At 42.7% G+C, this 17,046-nt stretch overlaps 1 protein-coding gene across 15 annotated transcripts in view; it reads left to right on the top strand.

The window, feature by feature from the left end:
* The window catches only part of SPATA6L (spermatogenesis associated 6 like), a 48,662-nt gene that overhangs the window by 18,830 nt on the left and 12,786 nt on the right, over positions 1-17,046 (top strand). For 12 of the 15 annotated variants that reach the window (XR_007401573.1, XR_004807191.2, XM_025423489.3 and 9 more), the window contains 4 exons: positions 3,963-4,087; positions 10,747-10,824; positions 13,483-13,722; positions 16,468-16,570. Coding sequence is in view for 13 of the 15 variants with exons in the window: in XM_025423489.3 (XP_025279274.1) it covers positions 3,963-4,087; positions 10,747-10,824; positions 13,483-13,722; positions 16,468-16,570 (546 nt within the window). In the remaining 2 variants the exon portion in view is untranslated. The remainder of the gene's footprint in view (positions 1-3,962; positions 4,088-10,746; positions 10,825-13,482; positions 13,723-16,467; positions 16,571-17,046) is intronic. The other 3 variants (XM_035702480.2, XM_049092760.1, XM_049092738.1) reach the window with 2 other exon arrangements.

Raw genomic sequence — 17,046 nt, 5'->3', positions numbered from 1 at the left:
TTCTCAAGGTGTATTTCTTTACTTGTTGGTTTTTTTAAAGATTTTATTTATTTTATTTTAAAAATATATTTTATTTATTTATTTGAGATAGAGCTAGTGAGAGAGAGAGCATGAGCAGGGGGAGAAGCAGGGGGAGAAGCAGGCTCCCCACTGAGCAGGGATCCCGATGAGGGGCTTGATCCCAGGACCCTAAGATAATGAACTAAAGTGAAGGCAGACACTCAACTGACTGAGGCGCCCCTTAATGTGTATTTCTTGAACATATGAATGAAAAGGGATTGAAAAAATTGAAAGAAAAAATTGAAAGGAGGCAGCCTGAGTGGCTCAACGGTTTAGCGCTACCTTCTGCCTGGGGCGTGATCTCGAGGCCCAGGATCGAGTCCCGTGTCAGGCTCTCTGCATGGAGCCTGCTTCTCTTTCTCTCTCTCTCAATCTCTCTCTGTTTCTCATGAGTAAATAAATAAAATCTTAAAAAAAAAGAAGAAAAAAGAAAAAATTGAAAAGAAATGATTGAGAAATGAATGAACAGAGGATTTTTCTCGTTACTATTGCAAGAGATTCCGAGTCCACCCACCCCCAGTGTCAACAGGCGATAATAGCATAAAGGACAAAGAATACTGACGAGGTACAAAGACATATTCATGTCTCCCTTCTCTTATGGTGGTGGACACTGAGTCTCAAAGAGAGTAACTGATGCTACCGGAGCACCTGATGTAAGCAGGGCCATAAGTTATCTCACATCATCTGCCTGGAGGCAACTGTAGGATGCTGTACCACGCCTCTCTCCTGACTGCCACTGAAGTGCAGTTTTAAAATGTCCATCTTTGAGGGCACCTGGGTGGCTCTGTCGGTTGAGCTCCTGACTCTTGGTTTCGGCTTGGGTCGTGGTCTTGGGGTCCTGGGATTGAGCCCCACGTTGAGCCTGCGTCTGGCTCTGTGCTTGGCAGGGGGACTGTTTCTCTCCCTCTCCCTCTGCCCCTCCTTCCACTAAATAAACCCAAAAATCTTTACAGTATCCGTCTTTAGCAACATCTCAAGGGGCGTATGAGAGACGCTGGCAGAATGGCCTGTCTCCAGGCGAGGCGGCCTCCCTGGGCCCCGTGCGGCCTGTGCCCTGCACTCACACCACAGCCCGCTGGGGACCACCCTGCCCGGGATACAGTACCCAACGGAGCAGTCACTGCTTTCACCGAGCATTGACAGGAGCGGGTCACAAATCCATGTCCGAATGACAGTCCCGGTTAGTGGTACATGTTGGGTAGAAAGTTAAGTAGGGTGATGGGGTGGGGAGTTCCAGGCTCCTTTAGGTTGTTGGGGTGCCACCTTTCTGAAGAGACGACACATTTCAGCCAAGGCCCATCATTTGGTAGGAGGCAGCCAGCCACGCAGAGACCCGGGGAAGGATCATTACAGGGACAACATGGGGCAAACGTCTAAGGTAGAGGTGAGCTGGGTGTGTTTGAGGGGTAGCAGGAAGGGGAGCTGGGAGGACCACAAGTGATCCAGGAGGAGAGTGTTAACAGATCACTGCAAGGAGGCCCAATTACATGGAATCCTAAAGGCCAGGGTAAGATGCTTAGGTTTTATTCTAGCATGATAGGAAGCCCGTTGGAAGTTTCAAGGAGATGAAAGGCACAATCTGGTGTATTTATAACATCACAGTGTGGGGGATAGGTGTGTGTGCAGGAAGAATGAAAGCAGGGAGGCCAGCTTAGACGCAGTGGCAGTGCTCTGGGAGAGAGGTGACGGGGCTGGGACCAGTGCCTGTGAATGTGGGGAGAGGACACAGATTTTGGATTAATTTTGGAGATCGAGTCAACAGATCTAGCTAATGGGTTACTATGAGGAGCAAAAGAGTGGAATCAAGGATAAAGCCTACGGATCCCTGGGTGGCTCAGCGGTTTGGCGCCTGCCTTTGGCCCAGGGCGCGATCCTGGAGTCCCGGGATCGAGTCCCGCGTCGGGCTCCCGGCATGGAGTCTGCTTCTCCCTCTGGCTCTCTCTCTCTCTCTGTGTCTATCATAAATAAATAAATAAATCTTTAAAAAAAAAAAGGATAAAGCCTAGATTTTTGGCTCAAGCACGTGGTACTGGTTTTTCTGATGGGAGGAATAAGGGAGAGCTTATTTGTGGGAACAATTCAAGAGTTCTGTGTTGGACCTGTTATCTTGGTGACATAGGGAGACATCTAAGGAGAAACTGGAAAGATGAATGGGATATCAACTGGAATAGGAAGGAAGAAAGGCCATTCTAGAAGGAACAGCATGGCATGTTGTTGTAAGTATGTGGTGGAAGAGGGAAAGACATCCTCAGTCCTGTAGCTGGAGCAGGTCTGAGATGAGACGAGAGGAAAGACATGATGTAGTGATGAGAAAGAGAGAATGTGTTCTTTTTGAACTTTGATCCTTATAGAACCCAAACACTATGGAGTGGAATAAGGAGGAAGAAATTCATCTGTTGTATCTGATAATGTCAGGTGTTTCCTACCGTTGGTGGACCAGAAATACACCCTCATCAGAATTCTTCTCCACATAGAATGGCAGTCACCAAACCATAAACCTACTTCGTTGACTACGGTTTCATCTTGGGTGGAACTCTGTGCAGGGGCCATTCTCGGTGTGCACCTCTGTGTAGCACCTGCTGTGTAGACAGGGAGGGCTCTGCTGGTTGCTTCTCCTCCCTTTGACTCTGTGACTCATGCCTCATAGACCCAAGATCTTCTTTTGGTAGTCAGTGTTTTGTAGCATCCCTTTTGCCATATGGAAGTAATATTCATAGTTAATAAAACCAGCTTACACACATCACTGCAAACAGTATATGTCAGCTGTAACAAAGGAGAAATAAAGATAAGATGGTTTTAAATAAAATGATAGGTATAGCATAAGGAAGTTGAGCATAAGGAAGTATTTAGATGCGGCATGATTTTCAAAATGCCAGTAGGGTCTTGGTACAGATCTGAACACAGGCAGGTACAGTTGTTCTGTGATTTACGTGGTAGCTGCATTCCTGAAAATACATTGTATTTTAAGATCATGCAAAGAAAGTGCTTTGTGTTAATTGGTGATAGTAGGTTCTAGGCTCAACCAATTATCAAATGGCTTCTTGTTTTGTAATTATATTGTAATTGTATACGTGATAGAATGTCTGTTAGGACATTAGAATGTAGTGCAGGGGCGTCTTGAGCACTGAGGGACATACTTGCACCTTTGGCTCCTGCCCATGTAATGTCCCCACACAGTTTGGAAATGCCCCTGAGGCTGGTACCAGCCCTGCAGAGAACCACAGCTTCCGTGGGCCATGGGGATGTTGGTATCCCTGCATCAGAGGACACGTTGCCCTCCAGTCTACCGTGTCAGCTCTGCATGAATGGTGCATTGTCTGCCTTGGCCTGTTCTACCCCTAGGACCTGGCTCAAGGCATGTCCTTAGAGACCATTGCTGAAGGAAAGGATAGGTGGAAGCATTGATGGATGGACAGTTAGATGGATGAAAAGAGATTTTTCTCTTTGTTTTGTGGAGAAATCCTTTAGTTTTTTTTTCTCTCAGTTATGACTTGGGAAGGCTTTTAAAAATTATTCATGAGGGGTGCCTGGGTGGCTCAGTGGTTGAGTGTCTGCCTTCAGCTCAGGTCATGATCCTGGGGTCCTGGGATTGAGTCTCACATCGAGCTCCCTGCTCAGCGAGGAGCTTGCTTCTCCCTGTCCCTTGCCCCTCCCTCTTCTTATGCTGTCTCTCTCACTCTGCCAAATAAATAAAATCTTTAAAAACAATCATCCACGAAGTAAACAGTAGTAGAAATCCCTTGTACTCCACCTCTTGAATAACAGGTGCTTTGATCAAAACGTCTATTTTTATCTGAGTGCCATCTCTGCTGTCACCTGTCTAAGCTTTTATTTTGTTCAACTCGAGTGTGGATTATTTTGAAAATGCAAATCAACTTCTGACTTTTCTCCCTCCTTTCCAGTGTGGGAAGAACTGGCTTGCTATGAAGACAACACACGGGACTTTCTTTTTCCTGAACCCAAGCTGACGCCTTCACTCCCTGGAATGTGCAGGGAGGTGCTCATGAAGACGTTTGCAGGTTTTCCAGTAAGTGATTCGTGCCTGCCTCAACTTCTGTTGGGAGAGGTTCTTGGGACCTGGACATTTTATTTCTTTTTTTTTTTTTTTAACATTTTTATTTATTTATGACAGTCACAGAGAGAGAGAGAGAGAGGCAGGGACACAGGCAGAGGGAGAAGCAGGCTCCATGCACCGAGAGCCCGACGTGGGACTCGATCCCGGGTCTCCAGGACCGCGCCCTGGGCCAAAGGCAGGCGCCAAACCGCTGCGCCACCCAGGGATCCCAACATTTTATTTCTGATAGAGCTTTCCCTGGGGCCAGTTTTTACCTCATCTCAGTTAGAACCCCTGTTTTTCTGTTTGGTGGCCCCATTTAGATGCCCCATTTGAAATACCAAATTATTCCCACCACTGATAGGAGAGGTGGGGGAGGTCTTCACCTGGTCAGGCCAAATCATTGCTTTACTCACACTGTCACGTACCTATAAGGATGCTTTTCCATTTCTTCTGCATGCCAATTAACTGAAAGGTTTGATTCCAATATATTTAATCGTAGCTATTGTTTGAGAAGTAATGACGAAAGCAAAACAGAGTTGTGATAGTAGTAATACTTCTTTTCATTTATTTTGAGCTTTTGGGTTTTCATATGCTATTTTATTTTCCTCATGAGAGCTATCACACCAGCCAAGGCAGGTATCACCGTCTCCACTTAATGGAAGGGAAAGTGACAGAGGTTCACAGTGATACTACTGAAGGGTCTTAAGAGACACAACAGTTATTCAGAGGGCAATCTGTTTTTTTGGGGGGGAAGGGCATTACCTGAATCCAAATTCAAAATATTTGTTTTGAAGATATCTGTAATGGTTTCCAGCTCCACAAGAGCTCTGGCAGTTTTCTTGAGCTTTATGTTACTTGGATGGCCTCTGTTGTAGGGGCACAGATTTATGAATTTACAAAGCCTATTTAGGGGCGCTTGGGTGGCTCAGTGGTTGAGCATCTGCCTTTGGGGTCCTGGGATCGAATCTCACATCGGGCTCCCCGCAGGGAGCCTGCTTCTCTGCCTCTCTCTTTGTGTCTCTCATGAATAAATAGAATCTTAAAAAAAAATAAAAAGCCTATTTAATACTCACCTTTTCTGTTACTCCCCCATGAATCGCTACTGTTATGATTTAATAAAATATTACAGCCTTCCATTTTGCTGAGAGGACTGTGCAGAATATGCCACGCACAGGACCCTTGATTCTGTGACGTTTATGATGACAGAGCTTCTAGTTCAAATACTTCAAACAGCAAACATTCATCCAAAGCTGTGCTCATCAGAATTGCTAATGACCATAACTTAAAAACCCTCTATGATCTTAGAGGGTTTGTTGAATATCACCAATACCTTTTTTTTTTTCCCTTGGAGATATTCTTTATCACTTATATCCATGGTACTCATAAGAATGCTTGCCTTTATTATTTTGAGTTATTGGTATATTACTCTTCAGAAGCTGGAAGGATAAAACTAGTGAGAATCATGTGGGGGATACTCTTTATATTAACTTTGGTTTGCCTGAGTTTGTATTGAGTAAAAGCCATCTGCAAACACTGGCTGGTATCCAGCTGAGTATCAAGAAAAGGAGAAACACATGTTCTTGTCTTTTCCCAAATGTCAACTCTGTTTAACTTTATGCACATAAATAGGAAGAAGAACATATAGGAAGTTGTATTTACAGTTATTTGTAAACACAAGTGATCCTTAGAGAAAGGGCTTTACAATTGCAGAAGGATCCTCCCACATTACAGGTAAAGTTATCAATGAAGTTAATGAAACTCTGAACAACTTTTAAAAAGGTAGAGGAGCTCAACATCTCTCCAATGTTCTAGAAAGCAAAATAAAACCAATTGCCACAGTTTTAATGATAACTGATATTCGTTGCATGCTCCCTTGATGCCAGATACTGTGCTGAGTTTCATACATGAATTATCTTGTTCAAGCCTTCTTCACCCTGCAATGTGACTGCTGTTCTTTAGCTTGTTTTATGGATGTAGAAGCTGGTAGAGGGAGTTTAAGAAATGTGCTTAAAGCCACAGAGCTGGTCAGTGATGGAACAGGGATTCTCATGCTGGCCTGTGGAACTTCCAAGTTTGCACCCTTGGTCACTGTGAGAGACTGCTTTGCTCATGTTTATTTCAGCCAATGTCCACTTTGTCTCTATTAATATCATAGAATGTGAGTGTGGATCATGTGTGCCAGACAGGCAAATCATTCACTTCATTTATTTTCTCTTAAGTTATTAAGTCATTAAGAATTAGATTTATTTCTTCCACTAAAATGTGACTTTTTCTTTATATTTCCATATTTCATTTTATTTCACTTGATACTTTAACAGTTTTTTCTCCCCGCCTTTCTTGCCAAGGTCAAGAATTTGTTTTGTTTTGTTTGTCTTTTTAAATTTAAATTTAAATTTTTTAAAAAACTGAGCTTTAGGCCCAACGTAGGGCTTGAACTGACAACCCCGAGATTGAGAGTCACATGCTCTACTTACTGAGCCAGCCAGGTGCCCCAAGAATTTTTTTTCACATAATTTGTTTTCTTGTTAGGTGAAGACTGAATTTGTCAAATAAGCAGAAAGAGGGGATCCTTGGGTTGCTCAGCGGTTTAGCACCTGCCTTTGGCCCAGGGCGTGATCCTGGAGTCCCGGGATCGGGTCCCATGTTGGACTCCCGGCATGGAGCCTACTTCTCCCTCCTCCTGTGTCTTTGCCTCTCTCTCTCTCTGTCTCTCTCTCTCTCTCTATCATCAGTCAATCAATCAATCTTAAAAAAAATAAGCAGAAAGAGTATTATTTCATAATCACTAACGTTTAGTTAATAATTTCACTTTTCCTTTAGTGCTGTTATTCTAGAAAAATTGCACTGTTAAATCCATTTGTTGACCTAACCATCGTCACCCTCGTCCTGTTGCTAAGGAAACTGGACAAGAGAAAGCCTGCAAATTTCAGTTCTGAGCTATTATACTAAAATCAGTACTGCTGTGGAAAAGGGAGTACATTCCTTCTTAGTGTTTGTAAGCCACTATCAGGAGGGGAGTTATTATTATTTTTTTAAGATTTTATTTATTCATGATAGACACACAGAGAGAGGCAGGGACACAGGCAGAAGGAGAAGCAGGCTCCCTGTGGGGAGCCCTATGTGGGACTCGATCCCAGGACGCTAGGATCACGCCCTGAGCCAAAGGCTCAACCACTGAGCCACCCAGGTGTCCCCCCCCCTTTTAAAATATTTTATTTAAGGAGGGGATTTATGGGAGAAGAACAAGAATGTGTTATGGAGTGTGAATTCCTTGCTGGAGAGCACCCTCCTCCTTCTCCTCCTCTTCTCCAGGCAAAGTACAGCAGGACTTTGAAGGCTGGCAAGGCAGTCAGATGTGCAGAGGTCATGTGTGGAGGATTGTCTGGACTCGGTCCCCATTTTGTCTCTCAGTGACTGTGACTTTGGGTGAATTACATAGTCTCTGTATGCCTTAGTTTCCTCAGCTGTAAAATGGACTGGTAATAGTACTCCCCCCATAGGGTCCTTGTGAGGGTTAAATCTACCTGGAATGTTTAGCATCCTACCTGGTATGTAGTCAAGTACACGATGTGAGCGGTTATCGTTTATCATACTGTCATTCAAGGGTTAACACTGCCTCCCCACAAGGTGATGAGACAATGGCACAAATCTGTGGCTCACATCTGACTTGTTCAGGCTCAGGCAGCTAGGCCACGGGGGAACCTGAGGTTTGGTACACATGCGAGGTCTCGTGATTCCACCAGTAACGCTGTGGACCTTGGAACCCACCCACCCTCCTCTTCATGTGGGCAGTCTCTTTCCTAACTGAAGGTGAGGCTGTACCGGTCCCGTCATTGTGCACTGTTTGTCAAATCCTCCCCTGGATTATCTGGCTGTGCACCAACTGGGTTCGTGTGTTTGCAAGCCCAGAATCTTGAGTCACCAGTCCAGGTCTACTGCTTGTATAGGCATACTGCATTCAAAAGGCCGAAAAAAAAAAAAAAAAAAAAAAAAAGAGCTGAAGATATAGGTTGTGCCTGTAAGGACTTGTTTTGTAGACCAGATGAATGCATGCATAGGAATGAATGTGTGTAAGAAGGAAGAAATATGCAGCTAACTCCTGGCTCTACCAATTCCCAGCTGCATGGCACTGGTCAGACTAACCTCTCCAAGCCTGCTTTCTCCCATGTAAAAATGAGGACAGAATGGTGTGATGCCTGGGTTGTGTGAGGGTTATGTGCATTCACCCATGAGAGCCTCTACTAAAACCTGGCGCGTGTGGTACGGATGCAGCCACATCAGTCTCCTCCCTCTAGAGCTTCAGCGGATGCAAACCCTTCTTGGAAGTACTGGTGATATGTTATATAAGTAAATATGTGCTGGGGGAGCCTGGAGGGCATTAGGGTGAGGGCAGACTCTGAGAGATGGGTGGGGCTTGGGCAGGAAAGGAAGAAAAGGAAGGCACCCCCAGGATAAGGAATTACCTGGCCAGGTGGTGGTATCTGGGGGAGAGCAGAGCGGAGGATCATGCTTGGGGAGGGGACGTGGGGAGGTAGGGGGTGGCTGCGGGTGAGTTGATGAGGTCAGTTGGAGACACTGCAGCTCAATCAGATCCAGGTCCTGTCCCTGTTTTGCCATTTATAAGCCACGTGACCTTGGGAAAATTGCATTGTGTCTCTCTAAGCCTTAGAAAGATAATTGCATTTTTTCAATGACCATACAGTAAAATTGATTTTTTTGATATACAGTTGTATGAATTTTAACACATGTATAAATATGTGAAACCACCACCATGATCAGGGTATGGAGCTCTTCTATCAGCCGCAGATCTCTCTCCTTTTCCCCTTTGTAGGCACATCCTCCCCCTTACCCCACCCACTTGTCTGTTCTCCATCAGGGTAGTTATAGTTTTATCTTTTTCAGATCACATTAATGGAATCATATGGTCTGCAACCTTTTTAGATTTATTTATTTGAGAGAGAGAGAGAGAGACTGAGAGAGAGAAAACAAACTGGAGGCAGGGGCAGAAGCAGAGACCCCATTGAGCAGGCTGCCCAATGCAGGGCTCAATCCCAGGACCCCGGGATCATGACCTGAGCCAAAGGCAGACACTTAATCAACTGAGCCACCCAGGCACCCCAGTATGTAGCCATTTGAGACTGGCTTCTTTCACTTAGAAAAATGCCTTTGAGAGTCATCCATGTGATTGTGTGCATCAGTAGTCTGTTCCTTGTTATTGCTGACTGTAATTTTTGTGTGTGTATATGTGTATTATTCAATATGGTACCCACCAAAAATAGGAGTGTCAGTCAATGAAACAAAAGGGAAAATTTGGAAATAGATCTGGTAAACATAAATATTTGGTATAAGATACAAAGCACATTTTTCAAAGCAAGTAGGCGGGGAAGGAGAACCTCTATCTATCCCTCTTCCTAGATGATCTCACTCAATTCTGTGGTTCAGTGTTTTAAATAGAGTAGTGACTGCATGGATGTGGGAGCCAGAATGCCTGGGTTCAGTGACGAGCCCTGCCATCACTAGAGGACAGGTTACTTAAACTTTCTGTGTCTTAGCTACTTATCTACAAAGTAGAAATACTATTAGGACCCACCTCATGGGGTGGTTGTGAGGATAGGATTGGCCAAATATGCAGAGCACTTAGGTCAGGGCCTGGCACATAATACATGTTACATATTATTATGTTTATATGTTATTTTTCAGCTTTATTGATGTATAATCAACAATAAATATTGTATACATTTAAGATGTTCAACTTGATTTTTTAAAAAATATTATTTATTTATTCATTCATGAGAGACACAGAGAGAGAGAGAGGCAGAGACACAGGCAGAGGAAGAAGGAGGCTCCCTGCAGGGAGCCCGATGTGGGACACAATCCTGGGACCTCGGAATCATACCCTGAGCCAAAGGCAGATGCTCAACCGATGAGCCACCCAGGTGTCCCTCAACTTGATGTTTTGATATACAATGTGAAATAATTGCCAAAATCAAGCTAATTAAGTTATCTATCACTTTTTATTACTCGATTAGCCTTTTTACTCTGCCTTCCTTCCTTCCCTCCCTCTGTCTCTCTCTTTTTTCTTTCTTTTCTTTCTTTTTGTGGTGAGGACACTTAAGATTTACCCCATTAAAATTTTTCAAGTTGACAGTATAAGTATTATTAACTACAGTCACATTGGTGTACATCAGATAGACCTCCAGAACTTAGTCATCTTGTATAACTCACCGAAACTTTGTACCTTTGGCCAACATCTCTGCATTTCCCCCATCCTCCAGCCCCTGGCAAGCAACATTCTACTCTCTGCTTCTATGAATTTGACTATTTTAGATTCCATACATAAGTAAGACACACCATATTTGTCTGTGTCTAGCTTTTTCATTTAGCATAATGTCCTCTAGATTCTTCTGTGTTATAACAAATGGCAGGATTTCCTTCTTTTGTAAGGCTGAATAATATTCCATTGTATATATATATATTTGTTAGGTATATATTTTAGGTACTATGTGTGGATTATGCAAACCACACAAAAAAGTAATGAGGCTCTAAACACACTTTCAAGTTAGATGGGATGGGAAAAGAATCTGTTTCCAATAATTTTATTTGCTTCTTCTATGCTGTTTTATTTTTAGGGCATTGCTCCCAAAATAGAATTTTCTACAAGGACAGCCATCAGAGAATGTGTGTTTCTGCAAAGAAACAGATTTCCTGTAAGTATAATCAAGAAGCCAGTGATAGAACTGTCAGAAATTTTCTCCACAGATTTGGAGAATTTCAGCCCAGACTTGGTTACCAAGTTTAGATGCAACTGGATGAATAGAACCTAGAGATTTATTGCTAGGTTTGAATTTCCATATTCAAACTACTTGTTCAGCTACATTAGAGTGTGTGTGTTTGATGTGTATTCATCATGGTATAGTTGGTGCAACAGGTGATATAAAAGCTAAAATCACAAGTTTGACATAAGTAGGTTAGTTAGCTTTCTTCTTATTGTTTCATGGCTTACTCTTGATTTTATGAATAATAGTGTTCCTTCTTTCTTTTGCTGAGGTTGCAGTTCAGAGTTGTACTTGAGGGTCCTCTTTAATAATCATGAAGGGTCTTGGGGCATCCTTGAGCACCCCCTACATTTCACCATCATGTTCAGCCCTAATTTTCCCCATCACACCAATTGCTTTTTTTGTTTTACATTATTGTACATAGTGTTTAACCATTTAAAATCCTTTCTAGAACAATATGGAGGATGAATGAAGATAATTTGTAAAGCTTCTTCAGATACTTTGCTTGTCATCTCAAATCCTGCCTGGTGTCTTGGAAAATCCTTGAAAATGTAGGCTCTGGGTTAAGGGTTACTGAATGCAAAGGGTTATTTAGTCGGTGCAAGCCCATTAATCATTTGGGCATCATAACTCATATAATGGGAGGCCAGTGAATAATTTCAAGGAAGGCATTGGTTACTTTTTATTTAAAAAAATATTTTTTTAGATTTATTTATTTATTTCACAGATTGAGAGAGAGAAAGAGAGAGAATGAGAGAGAGAGAGAGAGAGAGAGAGATTGAGCAGGAGGGGCAGAGGAAGAGGGAGAGAGAACCCATAAGCAGACTCCATGCTGAGCATGGAGCCTGACATGGGGCTCAGTCTCACGACCCTGAGATCATGACCTGAACCGAAATCAAGAGTCAGATGCTCAACAGTCTATACCACCCAGTGCCCCTGCATTGGCTGCTTTTTAGTTTTTCCCTGTTTACTCACTCTTTTCTCTGGTTTGATATGGGTACACAGTGATTTTTCAGTCTTTCTCTTCCACTCCACCATTTTAACCTTGTTTTGGCCTCTTACCATAGGTCTTCCATTAAGTGTAAACTCTTTTTTTTTTTTTTTTAAGATTTTATTTATTTATTTGAGAGAAAGAGCCAGAAGATCACAGAGGGAGAGGCAGAGAGAGAAGCAGACCCAGGCTCGCTATGGAGCGGAGCCCAACCTGGGGCTTGATCCCAGGACCCTGAGATCATGACCTGAGCTGAAGGCAGACATTTAATGGACTGACCTCCCCAGTGTGAGCTTTTTTTTTTTTTTAATTTTTATTTTATTTACTCATGAGAGATACAGAGCGAGCGAGAGAGAGAGAGGCAGAGACACAGGCAGAGGGAGAAGCAGGCTCCATGCAAGGAACCCGATGTGGGACTTGATCCTGATTCTCTAGGATCAGGCCCTGGGCTGCAGGCGGCGCTAAACCACTACGCTACTGGGGCTGCCCCTCAGTGTGAGCTTTTTAAAGTGATTGTTTTTATTGTTTTTTTCTTATAACAAAAGTATTTAGTTTAGAAAATTGGAAAATACAGATAAGCAAACAGGACAAAATAAAAATAAAAATAATCTGTCATTCTTAGTATGTAGAGATGAACATGACTCTTCTTTTGAGTGTATTCTTTGGTACCCCCCTCCAACACACACATTTATTTATTTATTTATTTACACACATTCTTTTAATGTTAAAAGATTGCGATCATGCTATACTGCATGTGGTTTTGTACCCTTCTTTATCACTTAATATGTCACGAACATGTTTTTCAGATCCTTAAGTATTCTTATGCCAGGCAATTTTTCATGGCTTCCTTGTAGGCCGTGGTATAGATATACCATGATTTGGCCCATGGCTTTCCTCTTGTTGGGCTCTTGGTTGATACCGTGGTCAGAGTCAGTCAGGAAAACAAAACAAACCTGTTCTTTTTGTAAAAAAAAAAAAAAAAAAAAAAAAAAAAAATTAATTAGAGGCACCTGGGTGGCTCAGTGTTTGAGCATCTGCCTTTGGCTCAGGTCGTGATCCAAGGGTCCTGGGATCGAGTCCTGCTTCAGGTTCCCTGTGGGGAGCCTGCTTCTCCCTCTGCCAAGTCTCTGCTTTCTCTCTGTGTCTCTCATGAATAAATAAATAAAATAAAATCTTAAAAAAATGTTTGTAGCTATACACATACATGATCATTTCCTAATAATAAATTTCTTACTGTGAAATTGCCAGACTGGAGTGTGTGCCAGATTCATTCCCCCCGGATCAATCATCTCTTTGTGATGAGGGAGGGGTATCAGATACCTTCCAACTTTCTCCTAAGGCAAATAATTCTCACTGTTTCTGGTTGAAGTATATTATGCTAGCAAGTTATAAATACTAGTGATGTTAAGCTGAACTGTAGGAAAATTAAGGAGAGAATACACTTTGTTAAATCCAAGTTTTGTAAATCTGAGATGTTTAGTCTTCTTCCTTAGTTAAATGAAGTCCAATTAAATACAGTTATATTCTGATCGAATTTTTCTTTTCTTTCTCTGTTTTCCATTTTTAAAAGAACATTGTTTTTTTAAATTTACTTTCAGGAAGACAGACATAAGTCAAGGAGGCCTTTATCTACAACACAGGGCCCAAAACTCCCCTTAAATAATGCGAAGATGAAGCCAAAGGAGAATAATCTCAACAGACTGCCCCAAAACACGCAATCCCGTGCACCTTCTCCCTGTTCCACCAGGCGCATCTTTCAGGACCAGCCAGCTCAACAGAACCCTGGAAATAACCTCAGAATCTCTGGGGGAAGCAAGCCTCCATTTGTAGTTAGACATGTGAGCCTAAAATTATTTTTTAGAGTCTGGAGGGTGAAGGTGCGAATGAGGGTTGGATATAGGAAGGTTGGGCCATAAAAACAAGTGGGTGACATTTAAAAAAATTATTATTAAGATTTTATTTATTTATTTGACAGAGAGAGAGAGTGAGCACAAGTAAGGGCAGAGGGGGAGGGAGAAGCAGGCTGCCTACTGAGCAGGGAGCCCAACACGGGGTTCGATCCTAGGACCCCAGGATGATAACCTGAGCCAGAGGCAGATGCTTAACTGACTGAGCCATTCAGGTGCCCCCAAATGGGTGATTTTAAATAAAGAGGGAATTCAAATTGAATAATAACTATGATTAGACGAAATTTGCTTTGTAGAGTCACTGTCAGAAAAATCATACAGAGATGTCTCATGCAGAGGACTTGCTCAGTAAATGCCAGTCATCCCTATTTTTAATTTTTGAAAATTATTAATAGAGTGTGATGCCTGCCTATGACAACCTGCCGGTTTTTTTTTTTTATTGAGAGGAATCAGGAGCTGACAGGGGTAGAACACACAAAACAAAGGCTGGGGGATCCCTGGGTGGCACAGCGGTTTAGCGCCTGCCTTTGGCCCAGGGCGCGATCCTGGAGACCTGGGATCGAATCCCACGTCGGGCTCCCGGTGCATGGAGCCTGCTTCTCCCTCTGCCTATGTCTCTGCCTCTCTCTCTCTCTCTCTCTGTGACTATCATAAATAAATAAAAATAAATAAATAAATAAATAAAGTTATCTTAGATTTAGCCCTCAGGAAGTAGCGGGTAAATGTAATCACACTGGCCTCCTTACATTTTTTTGGCTGTGAAAGTATGGGAAGTATAGAAAAAAAATTTAAAAAATTACCTGTAAGCTTACCAGCCTAATAAAATAAATAAAAATTTTATTTAATTTAGTGCATTTTCTTTGACTTTTGACATTATTCATAAGGCTTTTCCCCCTACAAAGTTATAATTATACTGTATGTACAGACTAGTTTCTCTCTCTCTCTCTCTCTCTATATATATATATATATAGTTAATATTACATTGAAAGTATTTCCTGTATCACGTTCTGGTTAATAACCTATTCTCTAAGAGTTCTTATTGTCAAGTTGAGAACTTGGCTTAAAGCCACTGGTGGTGATGTTTGTGCATTAGATGTAAGATATGAAGCCTGGTCAGCCCTGAAGTCAGGTGCTGTTCATTGGGATGACAGTATGCAGAGCTGGTTTGTAGGTAGAACAGATGTTATTTGTCTGGAAACCGCAGAACAGCTGTTTTCCTTGTGGTGACCTGGGTAACAATGGCAAAAGTCTAACAACCAATCTTTATTTATTTTTTTTTAATTTTTATTTATTTATGATAGTCACAGAGAGAGAGAGAGAGAGAGAGAGAGAGGCAGAGACACAGGCAGAGGGAGAAGCAGGCTCCATGCACCGGGAGCCCGATGTGGGATTCGATCCTGGGTCTCCAGGATCGCACCCTGGGCCAAAGGCAGGGGCCAAACCGCTGAGCCACCCAGGGATCCCAACAACCAATCTTTAAACATAGCTTTATAAAAATATTGTTGAATCGAATTTATTGGACAGTGTGCTTTATTCCACTTGAGATAAATTTATGTGAAATATGCTGTAGTTAAGGCCCCTTGGGCTAAATAATCTTAAAATCGTGGTGGATTTCTTAGGGAATAAAACTGGCTTGATATTTATTTAACAAATTCTTGTACAGCCTCTACTATGTACCCTGCTCTTCTCTAAATGCTTTATACATATTGACTTATTTATTTAGCCAGGTTTCCTCATAGTATGTGATGTTTCTTTACATAGAAGCATTAAAATTTATTTTAAAGATTTTTATTTATTTATTCATGAGAGACACACACAGAGAGAGGCAGAGTCATAGGCAGAGGGAGAAACAGGCTTCCCACAGGGAGCCTGAAGCAGGACAATCCCAGGACCCCCGGATCATGACTTGAGCCAAGGGCAGATGCTCAACCACTGAGCCACCCAGAGGCCCCAAAAGCATTAAAATTTAGAGGGCCTAATGTCATAAAGACTGTAAATTCTAATCAATGTATTTCTGAAAGTAGAATGAAGGGTAACATTGTAACTTGCCTTCTTGAAATTAAAAAAAAAAAGGACAGAAATAAATGAGATAAAAAAATTCAGCAACTTGATGTCATAAATATTCTGGAGGAGTCCCCATTTCAAGTGTTCAGACCTGCTCACAGATCGTGCTGTCCCATTCAGGAAAATAAGGTCACCTTTATTAAAATCGGGCAGTTGCTACTCTTTGTTTTTTTTTTAAAGTTATAGACACACAGGTTGGAAGAGAGTGTGGAAAGCTGAAATATCAGCTGGTGATAATCCCTTATCTCTAGGGAGGACCCTACTTCGGCCAGCACTCTTCACTAAGAACACGAAACTCTGTCCTGTTTTGAAGTATTTCGAAATTAACTTCACCTGCTCTTTTCTGGGCAGGATCCTGGACCTGCAGTTAGAATATAATTTGTGTCCGACATTTAGCCCATGACTTCATGTTTAAGCCTCAGTGAAATAGGGACAAAGAGCTTCCCTTATTGGGATAACCTTTAACATCCATGGAGATGGTGATTTAATTTGTTCACAACTCTTCTTCCCTGCATGACCCACCATTGCAAGGGAGGAAGGCATTACAGGTAATGAGGAGAGGGTAACACAAGCTATGGTGGATCCAAATCTTTTTTCTTTCCTTTCTTTCAGGTGGACAGTGCCAAGCCTTTTGGTGAGGATATTTCAGAGTATCACTCCCAGAAGTCTAGAAGAAAACTTAAGTTTTCAGACTTGCCTTTTCCAGGGAGAAGAGGTATTCAAGTTTCTCGTTACCCCTGTACATTCCCTGGTGGGAGCAAGTGCATCCTCCTCCTAAATCGTCTTTCATTCTGGGGCATCCTGAGCTTCTTTGGAAGCTTGAGGCCTAATGCTCCAGTCGCGTTCAGCTGTGGAGTTTGCTGGGCAGGAGGCCCTCTGGAGCAGAGCCAGATGAGAAGCTGTCCTTGTCGTGGGTCCCTTAGCTGCTGAAGGAGAGTGCTCTGAGTGTGCCATCAGGGGTGTGCTCTCTTTGCAAGTGTTTCCTGGCTGGGCTGAAAAAGCAGAGGGCAGCGTTTCCTGGTGTGAACTCCCTCAAAGGCACCACTGATAGCTAATGGAGGAGGCTTGCCATTTCTCTGGAGGGGAAAGTGGGAGATTGGTGGAGATCAGGAGGTGTAACATTTGCTCTACAAGATTCCAGGTCAGGGAGGAGGGGAGCCAATTTTACCCGAAGCGAGGCTCTGTCAGGTG

Source organism: Canis lupus, chromosome 1 (assembly GCF_003254725.2).
Source record: "Canis lupus dingo isolate Sandy chromosome 1, ASM325472v2, whole genome shotgun sequence".
In the NCBI taxonomy this organism is placed as follows: Eukaryota; Metazoa; Chordata; class Mammalia; order Carnivora; family Canidae; genus Canis; species Canis lupus.
The sequence above is the reverse complement of the archived record's forward strand: the minus strand, read 5'-3'. Positions and strand labels throughout refer to the sequence as shown.